This window comes from Schistocerca cancellata, chromosome 2 (assembly GCF_023864275.1).
Source record: "Schistocerca cancellata isolate TAMUIC-IGC-003103 chromosome 2, iqSchCanc2.1, whole genome shotgun sequence".
Classification (NCBI taxonomy): Eukaryota; Metazoa; Arthropoda; class Insecta; order Orthoptera; family Acrididae; genus Schistocerca; species Schistocerca cancellata.
The window spans coordinates 1,057,381,247-1,057,400,136 of NC_064627.1; the positions used below are offsets into that span (position 1 = coordinate 1,057,381,247).

The 18,890-nt window shown below is 40.5% G+C and overlaps 1 protein-coding gene across 1 annotated transcript in view; it reads right to left on the bottom strand.

The window, feature by feature from the left end:
* Positions 1 to 18,890, bottom strand: part of LOC126163051 (succinate dehydrogenase cytochrome b560 subunit, mitochondrial-like) — a 60,109-nt gene that overhangs the window by 22,734 nt on the left and 18,485 nt on the right. The window contains exon 3 of the mRNA XM_049919943.1: positions 903 to 1,099. Coding sequence (XP_049775900.1) covers positions 903 to 1,099 — 197 coding nt within the window. The remainder of the gene's footprint in view (positions 1 to 902; positions 1,100 to 18,890) is intronic.

Consider the following 18,890-nt stretch of genomic DNA (forward strand, 5'->3'; position numbering starts at 1 on the left):
GTTCCAGTACACCACTCGTTTAAAATTAATATTTATACAGTTTCTGACAGGGCCGCGAAATGTCGAAGATATTTAAGTTCTCATAAATCACTCCTTGTTTGTTATTTTTGGAGGTCATTTTGACTGGTTATTTTTGAATTTAGGGTATTTTGTGTAATAGTCAATGTTGTAGAGAACACTTTTCTAAAAACAATCATGTCAATTGCAATGTTGTAACTTAATCCAGTGCAGAGATATTCCAATTTTCACTAATGTCTTCAGACTGAAAAACCGTTGCACGCTTACAAATGAATATGGCTGCCATCCAGTAAACGTGCAAGATAAATTATTTTAAAAAACTGTTTTGAACTTCTCAACTATAGGGCAATGACATACAAAAAAATCAAAATACTTAAAAATGGTCAAGCAATCTTCATTGGACCACTCCAAAAAAAAAAAAAAAAAAAAAAAATATATATATATATATATATATAATTTGACCCTGCAGCTGACTAAATGCTCCTATTCTATCGTGTACATTATTAGTACTTACCTTCTGATTTTAATCTTTGATAAATATCCTTGTATGTAACTATATTTATAAAAGTTCAATATGTTACCAAGTTAAATTATTTAGGTATGCAAAATAACTGCAAGGAAACTTTATCAATAATGGCCTGTTTCTGATACTTGGCTCCATCCTCAAATGATCACTGTGAATTTGGGCTTGCCATATTTTCCAAGTGATGATGATTATTACTTTTTAGGGTTTGTGGTGCTGTCTTGCAGGACTTTACGTCAGCTGTGTTTTCTGTTAAGGAATGTATGCAGATATGTCTTAAAGAATACAATATTATGGATCATTTTGTAAATTAGAAAATAAATTATTCTTATGGCCGATGTAGCTGTCCGCAAATTTTTACCTAAGCCCAACGTTGTCATATAGACACTCAATGCTAGTCCTGTCATTCGATGGGATATTGAAAGCACCGTTGTCAGCTGGTATTTGATGATGGTAAGATGAGGTGACTGCGGCCGTCCCAGTCTAGCGTTTCGCTCATCGTGGCTCTCACTGGGAGGAGGTTCATACTGAGTTACTCTCAGTGAAACACAACGACACCTGCAGAATAGACACACATATTGAGATGAGCCAAATGTAGTTTGCATATTACATATAGTATGTGGAGAATAGTTTATAACAACAGAAGCAAAAATATCTATACATATTATAAATTGCAGTCCCTTGCTACATTTTTGTCTGTATGTGATGGCTAATCTCTGCAACTATTGTAAGGATTTTGACAAGACAGTCAAATTCATGGTGTTTGTATATTTCACTACATATTATGAACAAGATGTACAGCCATAGATACTTAGTGCTACCCAAGCTGAGATGGCTCGATAGCAAAATATATAATGATGGGCATTGAGTGTAGAAGAGATACCATTATAATCTCATCTATTTTTTTCTTTATTTATTTTTTTTTTTTTTTTTTGGAGCTGGGGTGTGAAACAGCTGAGGTAATAAGCGCCTAATCATGATTTAAAATGGGCCTTTCCCAGGAAAACCATTCTCTGGGTCTTGAAGTTAGTTGATACTTTTGAACCTAAACAGCATTAGCAGGTGGTTAAAACTATAATGAATAATGAAAGTGAACCTGGAACACCAATTATAAGAAGTAAAAAAAACCATAGTGGTAAGTTAAAATGAACAATTACAATGACCATCCTTTTTAAGAGGTCATTTGGGAAGAATTTCTAAGACAACCGGTATCTACAGTTGAAAATTAAATCTCCTCCATCATTTTATGACAAAAACACATTAAAGTGTGAAGGGTTAAAGGACTGACATTCGGAAGGTAGGAAGTTTAACTTCCAGCCGACAGCATAGTCATTACAGACAACTGACATTGGGTTCGCAAGTGGCACACCGTCAGTTGTTTGTTGCAGTGAGATCAAAATTATGATGGGGTCACTGCTTAACACATGATGGCTGAAAGGACAGCGATCAATGTGTGGGCTAGCTAAAATTACCTCCTCGCCATGAGAGGACAAGACAAAGTCCCCAGAGCTGTAGGAAGAGTTTAATCTCGCATAGCTTGTTCCGTCAGAGTAATAGAATGTTACTACATGAAGCAGTGCTGAGAGAGTCCGAGGGGACAGAACTGCTAGAAGAATGGGGTAGCAGATTAACAGCCTTCGCAGTAGTATTAACAGTCTCATCCCCGACACCCTGATGTGCCCAAGAGCCTGTCCACAATATTTGTAAGGAGCGAGCCCCTTGCACGTGCTCTGAGAGAGTCGCAAATTGGATGGTGAGCACTGCAGTAACTGAGCGGTAATAAAAGTGCAGTGGGCTGGGCAGTAAGCTGTAGTATGCCTACTAGAGTCCTGCATGACCGAGTAAGCGAGCACAAAATACGAGGTGGGGCGAGCACACCCTAACTGGATAGGCTGCCCGCACTAGTTCTGGTGACCGAGCATAGAAGCCGGGACCGAATATGTAGCACGTAACTTCAAACACATTACACGTGTCATTATCTGTGTGAGACTGCAGCCAGTACGGGCTTCTCATTTATGGTGTCTCTCTCTCTCTGTAACAATGCAGCGCGAGGAACCCAGTGCAGGAAGACGTAAGATTGAAACCAATGTTTACACAGTGAAGAAACGGGAAGGTCTAAAAAGCCAAGTATGGAGTACATTTCTGTTGGTTGTAGACGAAAACAGTGCATCTACTGGGTACGTATCGTGCATAAACTGCTCCACACTATTGTGTTTCCAGTCGGGAACCGTTCATTTATAGAAACACAGTTGCAAGAAACCTCACAAAGATACAGCTCCTTCAGGGATACTGGCAATAACAAAAAATAGTATTACAGCAAAGTGTGTTGCAATGTGTGCTAAAGATATCAGACCTTTTAATGCTGTTTCCGGTGTACGTTTGAGAGAACTAGGCCAAGAATTAATACATCTAGGTGCACATTATGGAGATGCGCAGATGTCATGCCACATCCCTCTACTACAAGCAGAAATGTCAAAGAACAAGCTGATGCAATGGGAAACAGCATGATGCCTCCTGTTATTGTGGAAGTTATTAATAAAACATGTGCTGCGACAGTTGATATGTGGACTGATACGCATAATCAGGTGCACTATTTGACGCTTACAACACATTACATTAACACAGATTGGTCTCTTGTGAACATTGTTTTATTTGCAACAAAATTCCCGGACGTTAAGAAGACAGAAGTAAATACTATGAAAGAAATTGAAGAGAGGATGGCTGATTGGGACAATTCGCCGGACATGTTGCACAGTTTTGTTTTTGTCTCCGACCAATGTAATAAAGGCTTTGGAAAATCACGAAAGGATTTCTTCTGCTTCTCATTGTATAATCACTTAGCCATACTTTCAAAGAAGATAACTTCTTGTCAAATCATGCCTCGAACATCGCATCAACAATAAATACCAAAAAATGCATTGTACGGTATATTAAGAAAAGTGGCCTCTGCTCGTCTTTGAAATCATGGTTGAAACAAGAGGTCTACAATGCTGGAACAGCTTGTACACTATGCAGGAATCCTTACAAACTCAGTATAACGAAGTTGCTGTCTTGGTGATGGCGCTTACAGATTGAAAAACTGTGCGTTTCCTGAGACAATTTAAAGAAGCCACAGATGAATTAGAAGGCGAAAAAGAACTGACAATCCAGTTAGTTGTTCTTTGGTTTAACAAACTGCGACAAATTTTCAGTGTCAATGACACTGACTGTCAAGTGAGTAATTACTGCAGTTAAAAGCACTGTTTCATTATGATATGCGATAGATTTATAATTAACTAGTGTAACTGATGTGTACTAACAGATATGTATTTTTCAACAGGAGGTACAAAGGATTAAAAACAGAGCCTTGACTTTCGTTTGTGAGAAGATTGTGATCACTTCCAGACATAAAATTGCTTCGTTTCTTTGGCCATCTTTCCGTGATTTAATATGCTTGAAATAAATGAAAAGCAGGAAATTCTTAGCAATGTGTGACAAATGTGTGCCACTTACGTAGGTACAACATGCAATCATTAACATAATCATTTTTGCATAGTTAGTGGATAGTGTATTATAGAGAAACTGAAATGTTATAAATCATATCATATTTCATTAACGTAAAACACCTCATTTTTACGGGAACGTTTCGATGATTTCCACATCAGTTCTGTATTACTTGTTTCTTTTGTTTATTGTCATAAATCCTTCAAATACTATGTCATCACCACCCAGAGAGAGAGATCGTTTCAAGGAATGGAGGAACAACACATCATCCGCAGCAGATAAAGTAGATCTCTACATTTTAATGCACCCCAGAGATGATGATGACACTTTAAAGCGGTAGAGCAGACATGAAACAGATCTGCCAGGCCTGGCTGCAGTTGCAAGACGTATTTCATGTATCCCAGCAACAACCACACCTAGCGAAAGATGCTTTAGTAAAGCTGGCATGTTACTAATAAATCGCCGCAGCTCAGGAGCGAGTTAGTGATTTACTACTGATCAAAAATAACTATAATTTTGTTTCTGTTGCAAACAAGGGAAAAGTATGACAAGTTACACCTATAAATGTTTAATGTTCTTTGTATGCTTTCTTTATGAAGACAGTTGTCTTCTAGATTACAGGGACAGCACTTATTTAATGTTTCCTAGTAATGAAAGGAAAAATGTATCTTCTGTTTGGAAATGAGACTTGTCTTCTATCCCCGAGTGTACTGAAATATGATTTTACTTTCCAAGTGCTTTATGAATTTAGCTGTGTCGCGTTACTTTTGCATTAAAAGAGAGAGAGAGAGAGAGAGAGAGAGAGAGAGAGGGGGGGGGGGGTTGGATTTGTACAGTACAGCGCAGCGAGCCGGGGCGAGGCAAGCTGAGCAGTCAGCAGTGACCGGTCATGCTCGGTTATCTGTGTGTCCGGAATCCGGACAACAGACATGAGGTGAGGTGAGTACTTGGCCAAGCCAAATCATATGGGGCCGGACACAAGCGGCTCGGTCTCCCCGTCAACAGGCGAGCCGTGACCGGTCAAACATTGAGCGTTGCAGCACTGTAATGCCTACCCTGCTAAGAACAAGTAGGGGGTACATAAATATTGCGAAGAAAAAATGTAATTGCTGATGGGGAAACACAAACAGCAACAGCTTGTTAACTGGGTTTTCTATGGAATGAAATGGCTACAGATATCATCTTAGCTGAGCATCATTACATCCCAGGGAGCTAGACTTCCTTCCTTAAGAGGCAGGTCGTAGTGTACTGGGCTGAAGTGTGAAAAGTAAAAGTAATCTCATTTCTTGCACGCTTAGAACAGCTGGGGATTGTGAAAATGGTAGCAGCTGCAGTTCTTCTCTACGGCCTCTGATGCCAAGTACATTCCACTGAAAGATAGCCTTATTTAAGTAAGAGAGATGCAAGTTGCTATCACCTTGGCAGTTTATGAGTGCCTGGTTTCATGTCTATTGGAATACAAAGTTCAGAAGCAAGAGGATCCTACTTTATTATTTTTTTCAGAGGTAGGGATTTCCTCACAGGCTCAATATGCTGCCTGTAAGGAACAGGATTGGTGTGCAATTTGCACTGTTGAAATGAGAGTTCGGCAAGCGGTGTTTTTGCATAGGATCTCAGATTTGGGTCCTGTCACTGTTGCGAATGGATCACGGGAAAAACAATAGATGGTAAGGCTCCGTGTGAGCTCTGATCTTTCTAATTTTTCGTTCGTGGTCTTTTCACGAGACATATTTATGAGAAAGAAATACATTGGTCAACTTCCAGAAAAGTATGCTCTCAGAACTTTAACAATAAACTACAGCATGATGCTTTCTTTATATATCTGCCACTAGAGTTGGCTAAGCATCTCTGTGATGTTTTCGTGTTTACTAAATGAACATGCAATGAAACATGCTGCTGCTGTTTGGATGTTCTCTACTTCCTCTGTCAATCTTATCTGGAATGGATCCCAGATTGATGAACAATATTTAAATATTAGCTGAACGAGTGATTTGTAGCTACTTTTTTTTATTGATGGAAGGGGTTTGTTACCCATGTATTTGTAATATGTTACATTTTTTTATGTCGACAGTCGATTGCCATTTCCTGCACCAGGCGTCGATCCTCTGCAGGTCTTCATCCATTTCGATACAATTTTCTAGCATTATGACTTCTCTCCATACACTACCATCCACGAAAAGCCACACAGAACTTTTGACGTTATCTGCTAGGTCATTTATACGTATTGAGAAAAGTAATGTTTCTATAACACATCCAAAGTTACTTTTACTTCTCAAAGCTTCTCTCCACTGAGAATGACTTACTGTGTTCTGCTTGCTAAAAACTCTTCAATCCAATCATGCTAGTCTGATATTACAAATCCTCATATTTTGTTCATTAGGTGGCAGTGCGGAACTGTACTGAATGACTTACAGAAATAAAGGGACATAACACCTACCTCAATACCTGTGTCTACTGCTTTTTGGGTCTCTCAGACAAACAGAGCATGCTGGGCTTCACATGAACATTGTTTTTGGAATCCTTGTTGATTCCTACAAAGATTTTAGGCTTCCAGAAATTCATAATAAGTGAGCATATATACTCTGCATTTGAAGGACAAGGATTCAAGCTTCTCTGGCAAGATGTATGCAGAAAACTTTCTCAGGAGTATTCCCTCTTAAATCTCTGTTCTTTTGTATGAGTTACAAGATACTACCCTTGTGTGCATAAAAGTTTTATAGTGTTTCTGCTGGTACAGCAGCGGTGCACGAGGATGCTACTTTAAAGCTCACAGACTTCTGTCTTTTGCGGCACGGAGCTGGAGGCCTGTGTGACCATACCCTTTTCCGGTTGTGGTGTAGCAATACTATCTATATTTACATTTGGATACATCCTCCGCAAGCCATCGTACGGTGTATGGCAGAAAGCATCATGTTCCAATTGCAAACTGAGTGAGAGAAAAATGAGTATCTATAAGCCTCCGTATAAGCCCTAATTTCTCTCATGTTAGATTTTTGGTCCGTACATGAAAAGTAAGTTTGTGGCATTAGAATCATTCTGCAGCTGGACTAAAATGAAGTTTCCATAAATTTCTTCAACAGTGCCTGGTGGGAAAAAAAAAAAAAAAATTTGTCTTCCCTCCAGGGATTCCCATTTAAATTTACGAAGCATCTCCACAACACTTGCGTGCTGATCAAATCTACTGCTAACAAATAAATCAGCATGCCTCTGAACTACGTTGATGTCTCCCTTTAATCCAATCTGGTGGTGATCCCAAACAGTCTAGCAGTAGTCAAGACTGGGTCACACTACTGTTCTATACACCTTCTTTATAGAACTTCCCCAAAATTTTCTCAATAAAATGAAGCTGACCATTCACCTTTCCTACTATTAATCTGACATACTCCCACTATTTCATATCGCTTTGCAACATTAAGCCTGGATATTTAATCAATATAACTGAGTAAAGCAGCATACTACTACTGCTGTATTCGAATGTTAAAGGATTGTTTTTCCTATTCATCCATATGAACTTACATTTTTCTAGATTTAGAGCAAGCTGCCATTCATCGCACCAACAAGAAATTCAGTGTAAGTCATCCTATATCCCCTTCCTAGTCAATCAATAACAACACCTTCACCTACACCACATCACCATTAGCAAACAGCCATAAATTGCTGCCCACCCTGTCCATCAGATCATTTATGTACACAGTGAATAAGAGTAGTAGTCCTACTGCACTTCCCTGGTGCACTCCTGATGAACACTTGCCATTGAGGTCAATGTACTGGGATCCATTACTTATGAAGTCTTTGAGCAACTCACATATCTGGGCACAAATTCCGTACCCTTGGACTATCATCAACCATCTGTAGTGGGGCACCATGCCCAACACTTTACAGAAATCTAGGAATATGGAATCTGCCGGTAGCCCTTCATCCATAGTTCGTAGGATGTCACATATGAAAAGGTCCACCTGAGTTTTACATGAGCGATGCTTCTTAAATACACGCTGATTTGTGGACAGAATCTACTTTGTCTAGGAAATTTATTACATTCAAACTAAGAATGTGTTTAAGAATTCTGCAGAAAACTGAAGTTAACGATATTCTTCTGTAATTATGTGGATCCATTCTTTTACCTTTCTTACATATAGGAGTCACCTGCCCTTTTTCCAATCACTTTCAAGTTTGTGCTGGGTAAGAGATTCATGATAAATGTAAGTTAAGAAAGGGGTAATGCTACAGGGTACTCTCTGTGAAACCAAATTTGGATTCCATCTGGACCTGCTGACCTTTTTTCCTAACCCTTTCAGTTGCTTCTCTGTCCCAGTGATGCCTATATCTTTGCCCTACATGTGGGAGTATGTGTGACAGTCAATCAATGGTAAGGATGTTTGTATAATCCTTGTTGCGGATTGCTATTTGTAATTATAGACACTCTGGAAAAATTGATTATCCTTGAATTAATGTTGTATCGGAATCACGGTGTTGTCTGTCCGTAATATTTTGGTGCTGAAGAAATTGCGATTTCCTGCATGATTTCAACAATTAACGGCTTACTTCACGCTGTAGGAAACAAGAGACGACGCCGGACTACATCACAAGTTAAGTCCATTCCAATATAATATGATCACATGAACTGGTTGCTTCAAAACAATTTTTGCGGCTTTGTATTGCAAGCCTGAAACTTGCACTCAGAGTAGCTAGTTTTATTAAAAGGTTTTCGTTCACTTACGTTTGCGCATACGCTGCTTGTTAAACGTTTAAGCTATTCACAAGCGCAATCGTAACAGCCATCTTTGGTAAGACATAATGCAGGACAAATCAGAGATACACTTAGCAAACTTCAAAAGAAAGCGAACTAGGGAGAGGACTAATGCTACGTGGTTTTGTGTGGCTGTTGATGCTCTTACCATAGAAAGCCCGTTTGATGGTTTTGAACATTACAGGGAACGTCTTCAAGAAACCCTAGAGAAGCTCATTTCATTAGACGACGCTATTCATAATTTTCTCTCTGACGATGAATACAATGCAGACGTGCTGAGCTGTGAGGAATATATAGCTAAAGTCAAACGCGCTATACAGAAGGCTACAAAAGCAATTGATTACAAGCTTTCAGCCACAACGTCGCAGATGAATATCACGCCACCACCAGTGCTCACACAACGAACTGTATTCCACTCTGTCAAGCTACCAGCAATTAAGCTTGAGTCATTTTGTGGAGATGTCGAAATGTGGTCCCACTTCTGGGAACAATTTGAATCGACCATTGATAAAGACCCACCCCTTTCTACAGTAAACAAACATGTTTTCCTACGAGGGTATCTGTCAGGCGAACCGAAGTTGCTAGTAGATGGAATACCTACAACGGCTAACACGTATGAAGAAACAAAGAAAATTTTATTGAATAGATACGGAGATAGCAATCGCATTATACAGGCGCACCTCGATTATTTGGATGCGCTAAAGCCAGTACAGTCAGCGACACCTGAAACGCTGAACAGTACATTCCTGGAATGTAACCGTCATATTCAAGCACTGCATGCCTTAGGAGAAGACGTTGTGACATACGGTAAAATTCTCACTCCGAAAATTCTGCGTTCATTTCCCGCTGAAATGTGCCAGAAATGGGCCATTCACGCTAGAAGAACCGAAGTAGCAGAAGGAGATGTACTGAAACTACTTAACTTTTTGGAAGAAGTAGTTCGTGGTGCTCTCACTGCACAAAAGATTCGTACAGAATATCAGTCACCACCTAGCTTCACACCCACTGCAGCAGCGCTTCACATAAATTCAAAGCAAGCGAAAAATCCGCGTTAAGTCTAAAAGAGAAGTAGCGGTACAACCATATTGCGTATTTTGCAAAGCTCGCTCTCATTGGGCCCAAGACTGCAACATAGTAACTGACAGCCAACAACGTATCGATAAACTAAAGCAAGATAATCACTGTTTTATATGTCTAAACCGAGGTCATAATGCTAGAAACTGCAGTAAGAAGGGCAAGGTCTCGTGATCTAAGTGCAAGAAAAGTCATCATAAAGCTATCTGCACCGACATTGCTGTCTCTTCTTCATCTTCTCAGCAAATTAGCTCTACATCTGTAGGGAGAATCAACGTAAGTTCAGCAGGTTTTAGTTATCTTCAGACAGCTCGAGTTTGGGTCAGTAGACCCGCAGGATTAAGCAAACTTACTTGCTGCGTTCTGGATAGCGGTAGTCAGTCAAGCTTCATTTCCAAGTTCCTGATTGATGAGCTAGGTTTAAGAACTACAGAACATCATGATCTATCTGTCAACACCTTTGAAATGACATCCGCAACTTCAACGCATCATAGAATTCACACTACAGGGTACATGGACTAATTCCAAGACATCTATGACTGCGTCTGAAAGTGCATACTCATTTTCCGCGCACCCAACTGTGCCTTCGGATTTAAGAAAACTTGTACGCACACAGGGACTTCAGTTTGCGGACCTAAGGGATGGTACAGAAGATCTTCCCATCGAGATTCTTATCGGAGCAGATTACTAATGGAAAATCGTTAAAGATTCCCCTCCGATTCGACTAACGTCAACAGTTGTTCTGGTACCTTCCATTCTAGGTTGGATTATTAGTGGAAGCAAATCAAACACCACAGCTAACCTTGTGACGGCAAACTACATCAGTTTAGAGACAGCGACAACAACAGACGATATTTTACGACGTTTCTGGAATTTAGAAACAATGGGAATCACAGAAGATGAAACAACAATTCTGAATCAGAACGAATTGGCGTTATTGCAAGATTTCTCAAAATCCTACTGCACTGAAGACAAAAGAAGAGTCGTGTCTTTCCCCAGAAAATCCAACGTTATGTTATCTAATAACCTTCAGCAAGCAGAGAAGAGATTTGCTTCACTGGAGAAAAAATTTACGAAGGACAAGAAACTGAAACAAATTTACGAGGTGCAAATGATAGAACATATCAAGAAGAAACATGTGGAAGTCACCCCTTCTGGACAGAAATTGCGTGACAATTATCTGCCACATCATGCAGTAAAGAAAGAAAAGTTAGGTGTCATCAAATGGAGGATTGTATTTGATGGTTCGTCGCACGACCAGAATGCATGTTCATTGAATGACTCTTTAGAAATAGGTCCTAATTTACTTCCTGACATTCTTTCAATATCGTCTATATCAAGTAGCCTTAATTGCCGATATCAAACAAGCATTTCTACAGTTAGTTCTTTACAGGAAAGATAGAGATCTCACGAGGTTTTTTTGGTACAAAGTAATCTTAGATCGACAAGGAAACTATATTACAACTGAAGAAAGGATTACATACCGCTTCACCCGGCTACCTTTCAGACTTAACAACAGTCCGTTTCTTCTTGCAGCCATGCTGAAAGAACTTGCTGTAATGCACAAAACGAATTTTCCGCAAGCTGCTTTACTTGTTGAAGATAATATGTACGTGGATGATTTTGTAGCAGGTGCTAAAGATGACAATGCGGTATTTAACTTATATTATGAGCTTACATCACTCATGGGACAGATCAGTCTACCAATGGCAAAGTGGGCCACAAATTCAAGCCAACTGATTGGAATATGGCAATCAGGAGGTGTCATAAACACTACAGATACGGAGGTACTGGGAGTCCACTGGAACACACAGACTGATACGCTCAATGTTGTTCACAACAATGTTACAGACAATGTTATAAATCGTCCTGCCACTAAGCAAGAAGCACTACTAAACACTGCTAGATTCTATGACCCACTGGGTTTGTTGTCGCCTGTATCCCTCACTGCAAAAATAATTTTTCAAGAAATTTTGTCAAGCGGAATTGAATGGGATGAGCTTTTACCCCTTGATCTTAGCAAATGCTGGCGAATGTGGGTATCAACATTGCCATCGTGTTCACACACAAAAATGCCCCGATGGGTTGGTGTATCTGAAAACACTGAGCCAGAAATCCATGTCTTTTGCGACGCATCAGAAAAGGCCTACGGAGCAGACCTTTACATACAGTGCACCACAACAAATATGGTATCAGTCCATTTAGTTTGCAGTAAAAACCGACTAGCTCCCATCAAAAAAATAACTCTTCCACGGATGGAACTTCTAGCGACACTTCTTGGATCCAGACTACTTCATTATTTCTGTTGGGCCACGAGCTATAATGCAAGTCGTGCAACATTGTGGACTGACTCAACTGTAGATATGACCCTAATCGATGGAAAACCTTTGTGTCAAACTGTGTTACGGAAATACGACGACTAACGAATCCATCACAGTGGAGGCACTGCCCTGGTGACGAAAATCCAGCTGATCTAACCTCCCGAGGTACCACAGCAGATAAACTTCACCATGCTTCTGTATGGTTCCATGGACCTGCTTGGTTAACAAAGAACAGAACACAGTGGCCTCAAATTTTACAGACGGAAGAGCACTCCTTGCCAGAAAAGAAGAAATTAACAGACCAAGTCTTCATGGTACAAACAATGATTCCTATTTTAACAGCTACACGGTACAGTAGCTACTTCAAGCTGTTAAGAGTTACAGAATGGGTACTTCGCTTTAAACGGCACTTACTGGATTCAAGCTGTTCAACAGCAACATTTTGCACTCCAACTGCATGCACTATACAACAACATGCCTCTACCATGTAATTCTCAGATGGCTCACTACAACCCATTCTTGGATAATGGTCTTATTCGTCTCGGTGGATGGCTGCAGTTTGCAGAATTACCCAGAAATCAACGCCACCCGATTCTTCTTGAAGGACATCATCATTTCACACGTTTACTGATCCAGCAGACTCACATTCGTTTGCAACACCTTGGAGTAAACATAGTGTTATCTGAACTGAGAACAGAATTCTGGATCCTTAGAGCTCAACAGGCAATTAAACATGTTCTACACCGTTGCCTACCTTGTAAGATGGTGAAAGCTCACATTGTTCAACAAACTGAGGCTCCATTACCAGCTGAACGAGTTTCACCACTGAAACCATTTACAGTAACAGGTATTGACTTTGCTGGTCCATTATATGTCAGACAAGGACATATTACGAAGAAAGCATATATTGCTCTATTCACATCCGCAACAACACAAGTCATACACCTGGAACTATGCCCAGATATGTGAACTGACAGATTTCTTCAAGCCCTACAAAGGTTTGTCGGAAGACGAGGAGCGCCCAGCACAATTTACACTGATAATGCTACTACCTTCCATGCCATGCACTTAGAGCTGAAGGAGCTCTGGCAGGCTCTCATGGCAAGCAAGACGCATAAGTACCTCGCCCAGCAAGCCATAAGCAGCACTAAACTCTAGACCAATTACGCAAGGGGGAGAGGAATCTGAGCCACTGACGCCCACACATTTCCTCGTAGGTGATCGACTCACAACACTACCTACTGGTCCAGAATCACCAGTTAGAAAGGACTTGTCCAAGGAATTTCAACAGCTGCAGAAGATGGTAGAACACTTCTGGAACAGGTGGAAGAAAGAATATCTGATCCTGCTCAAAAACTTTCATGAAACTCATCAACGAAGGCCAGATTCAGGAAGACTCCATTTGGGTGATGTCGTTCTTCTACAAGAGGATGTTCGTTCACGACACATGTGGAGGAAGGCGCGGATAGAAGATCTTCATGAAGGAAGAGATGGGAAAATACGAACTGTAACCTTACGAACTTCAGAAGGATCCACAATCTCACGTCCCGTTCAACTGGTCATTCCTCTAGAAGTTGACCAGGGTGGGGAGGGTATTGCGGGTTGATATTTGTAATTACAGACACTCTGGAAATATTGATTATCCTTGAATTAATGTTGTGTGTGTCCGTAATAATCCTTCTGCATGAATGCTTTCTTAAATTTAAAACTTCAAGTTTCCTTTTGCTGTCTTCTATTGCCACCCCAGGTTTGTCAACAAGCGACCAGTTAGAAGCCTTCGACCAGTTTGTGATTTTATGAGAGGCAGAATTTTCTCAGGTTCTCGGAAAGATCTTTCGCTAAGATATGACGGTGTTAGTTGTGTGCCTTGCGCACTAGTCTTCTTACTGACACGAACTGAGAGTGCAGCTAACTCTGCATTTTCCATATTTTATTATTAAACCACAGTGGATTTTTTCCATCCTTAAGCCACTTGCTTGGAACATACATCTCCAGAGTGTGATTTAAAATCAGTTTAAACTTCATCCATAACAAGTCTCTCATATTTGAACTAAATGAAGCCCATTCATTGTCTAAGTAGGAGGCTAACAACTGCCTATCTGCTTTCTCTAGCATAAATGCTCTCCTAGCTTTCTTGATGGATTTATTAACTTCAACAACTGTTGCTATAATGACATCATAATCACTAATACCTGTCTCTATACTTACACTGCCAATATTGCCAGGCCTATTTGTAGCTTCAAGGTATAAAATGATGATGAAGTCCCATACTCCTTGACAGAGCGTAGGGGAGGAGGTGGGAGACTCGCACCGCTGTACTAGGCAAGGTCCTAGTGGAGGTGGTTTGCCATTGCCTTCCTCCGACTATAATGGGATAAATGATGATGATGATGGAGACGACACAACAACACCCAGACATATCGAGGCACATGAAAATCCCTGACCCTGCCTGGAATCGAACCCGGGACCCATGCTCGGGAAGCGAGAACGCTACAGCGAGACCACGAGCTGCGGACAAGGTATAATATATTTCCATTGTACGTTGGTTGTCTAACTAGTAGTTCAAGGCAGTTCTCGGATAATGTGTTCAAAAATATTACCCAAGAGTGTCAGTATCAGCAACATTGAATTCATAGGCATCATCCCAGTTTATACTCGGTAGCTTAAAGTCGCCTCCAACTAATACTGCACAAACTGGGTATTTCCGCACTACTGAATAAGTCTACTTTGAGTAAGTCTCCAACTGTCCATTAAATTTTGAGCATGCAGCTGCGCAAATAAAATTTCTTCCACTGATATTTCGGCTGCGTGACTTACTCTGAAAATGGCCGGACGTACGCAACCGAAATATCAGTGGAAGAAATTTTATTTGCGTGGTCGCATGCCCGAAATTTAATGGACCATTCATTATGCTGCGAAAAGTTGAAAATGCACAATTCTACAACTGTTATGGCAGAATCAGGTGGTCTCTCAAAATATATGATAACTGAGTTCATCTAGGCTTGTTACTGATGTCCAATAACTTCACAGATGACACAATTTCAACCTCGATAGACACAATATTGTTGTTGACAGTGATGAATATTTCCGCTCCTGTGGAGTCTGGTTTGTTTTTCCGATATACGTTACATGTCTTGATAAATATTTGGAAGCCCTCTATTTCAGATTTCATTAAGTCCCCAGTTCCAAGAATAATTTGAATGTGACAACTTTCCTGGAGGGCACTAAGTTCAGGAGCTTTGTTACGACTACCAATAATTTTACAGTATTTTAACAATTATTACTTTGGGACCATCTTTTCACAAGTGAGTGAAACAATTTTTGTGTCATACTATTTTTACATATTTACTATTTGCAAGGCATTTTCAGTGGTCTGGAAAATGTCTAACTTTGTTTATACTATTTGCTTTATGTTCGGGATGTTGTATGTTCGGGATGTTGTATGTTCGGGATGTTGTATGTTCGGGATGTCGTATGTTCGGGATGTCGTATGTTCGGGATGTCGTATGTTCGGGATGTCGTATGTTGTATGTTCGGGATGTCGTATGTTGTATGTTCGGGATGTCGTATGTTGTATGTTCGGGATGTCGTATGTTGTATGTTCGGGATGTCGTATGTTGTATGTTCGGGATGTCGTATGTTGTATGTTCGGGATGTCGTATGTTGCATGTTCGGGATGTCGTATGTTGCATGTTCGGGATGTCGTATGTTGCATGTTCGGGATGTCGTATGTTGCATGTTCGGGATGTCGTATGTTGCATGTTCGGGATGTCGTATGTTGCATGTTCGGGATGTCGTATGTTGCATGTTCGGGATGTCGTATGTTGCATGTTTAAGTTATAATGAGTACTTGCACATTCTGGCTTTTTTTATGAAGTATAACTGAGTACTTGTTTTGATGTGTTCAATTCCTAGTGCTGTAAAAACAAAATTTTAAATGGAAGCAAGCAGATGAAGTACAGCTTTAACAAAGGAAAAAGAACACATACAGATGATCATCCATGAAATCTGCAAGAACAACTTTAAATTATTACTACATGACAGGAAAGCAAAACCTCAAACAGCATACACAAAATTATGCACATTTTCCAAGCCACTGAAAATAATAACAGTGAAACGTGCAAGGCGCAAAAACTGTGTTTCATTCAGTTGTGAGTAGATGGTCCCAAAGTAATAATTATCAAACTTTCACTATGAGGGTTATCGACTGGTGAGTGTTCATCAGAGGACCTCAAACTGCCACCTTAGCCTAAAAAATCCTGATGTACACTCCGTAAGTACTCTGCTACCTAAGCTGTTCCTTTGTGTAGGGCACCCCTAACCTATCAAAGGGAGCCATAAAACTTTCTATCCTGTAACATAGATCCAGAAATCTGCAGTTGTGATTGTCATAGAACTAATGAAGCCTTTGGTTGAGACTACATTTGACTTCAAAGCAAAGGTTCCCCATCCACTGCAGCACTTCTGGCAGCCAAGTGAAGGAACAGAGGGTGTCTTGATAATGAAAGTGACAGGTCATTCCATGTAGGCTTTCACGGCCGGCGTCTTCATCAGTAAACACTTCCGGGCTAAGTTGCCGTGGTCGATCTGTAGAACTACTTCTCCCTGACGTTTCGTTCTCAACTACGGAGAACATCTTCCGAGGTGAGACGACGACTGGCTGCTAGGAGCTGGGGCCGCCGCTTGTAAAGAGATCGTAGGGGGCGCCACCACACGTTACGTGGCGTCGATGTGCAGCTATCTCTGGCTATCGTCTGTTCTCTCAATTGCAGGCAATCGATTGTCACGTGATTGATGCAACGTCGACCGCCATATCTTATCCAATTTTAATCCTCCTCCTTTACGATTAAAATTGTGTTGATGTTTGTGGATTTCAATTGCCTCTCTATTTAATGGTGCGACGTCCTCGCTAGCACGCTTGTTTCACCAAATTTAGATCCATGGAGATTAGTGCAGAAGTGCCTTCCAATAGGCAGAAGGAGAAGTTTGATTGTCTACAAGAGGGTCGACAGGAAACACCGATTCCAAACAATTCCCAAACGGTTATTAATTTATCGGAAAAAGAATTGTCTAAGGAAGAACTTTCTGTTCTGTCTAAAGGAGGGAATTTTGCAATAACTCCATCCAAGATTCCTGTGGAGGAATTCGTCTGTTACCATCATATTCTGCTGATGAAATTAGAATGGAAACCTCCAGGATATTACGCAAAGCTAACCCACCCAGCAGCAATCTGTCTCAAGGGGAAAGGAAAGCATTGCGGGAGATCAATGCAGACAAGAATGTTATTATAGTTGCCGCTGACAAGGGAAATGTTACTGTTTTAATGAATACTGAGGATTATCACAAGATGATCTCCTGGAACCCAGCACATACAAGAAGTTGAAAAAGGATCCCACAACGAATGTGCTGAATGCCACCAATTGTCTGATGAAACAGTCTTCCATTCCTACAGAAGTTACAAAGTATCTTTGTAAAACGGAGGCTTATCCTCCGAGATTATATGGATTACCAAAGATACATAAACCTGATGTTCCTTTGAGACCAATAGTCGGCGCAATTGGAACTCCTACCCAAGAAATAGCCAGACACCTTGCCTCTGTTTTACAACCTTACATAGGCAAAACTGAGAGTCATATTAAAAACTCTCTACACTTCATTGAGAAATTGAGGGAAATTACTGTCGGTCCTAATGACATACTTGTCAGTTTTGATATAGTGTCTTTGTTCACGATGGTTCCAGTTGATGAAGCTCTCTCCCATATAGCCGATATGTTCCCTACTGATATAGTAGCCTTGTTCCAACACTGTCTATCCTCAACCTATTTTCAGTACAATGGTGAATTTTATGAACAGATCGATGGGGTAGCCATGGGAAGCCCCCTAAGTCCCGCAATTGCGAATTTATTCATGGAATATTTTGAACATCAAGCACTGCAGTTGGCAAAAAAAAAAGCCCCTCGAAGTGGTATCGGTATGTGGATGATACCTTTGTAATATGGAATCATGAGGAAGAAGACTTTAATGATTTTCTGGTACACTTAAATAGCATCAACCCAAAGATTAAATTTACTATGGAGAAGGAGAAGAATTGACAACTTAACTTCTTGGATGTATCAGTTATCAAACGGGCAGATGGGACCTTAGGCCATAAGGTCTACAGGAAAGGTACACATACTGATCGCTACCTCCATAAGAACTCAAACCACCACCCTAGGCAAAAGGGGGGGGGGGGGGTCATAAAAACACTAGTGGATAGGGCCAATAATATTTGTGAACCAGGCTACTTACAAGAAGAACTAAATCATTTACGAATGGCCTTTGCGAAAAAAGGTTATACGAAAAACGAGATTAACCAAGCACTTCACCCAAATAGAAAAATGCCTAAAAATAGGAGACAGCAACAACCATCAGCTGGAAAAGTATTTCTTCCGTTCATCCATAATATCCATAATATCCGTGGATCGCATTGGAAAAGTACTAGCCAAGTTTCAGGTAGAGACCATTTTTAGACCTACTAAGAAAATTAGTGAATGCCTAAGATCAACAAAAGATGCTCGTCACCCCCTAGCCACCCCAGGGGTATATAAAATTCTGTGTAGTTGTGGCAGGGTTTACATAGGAACTACAAAAAGAAGCATCAATACACGGCTGACGGAGCACAAAAGAAACTGTCGCTTGGGACATATCGACAAATCGGCAGTAGCGGAAAATGTTTTTAAGGATG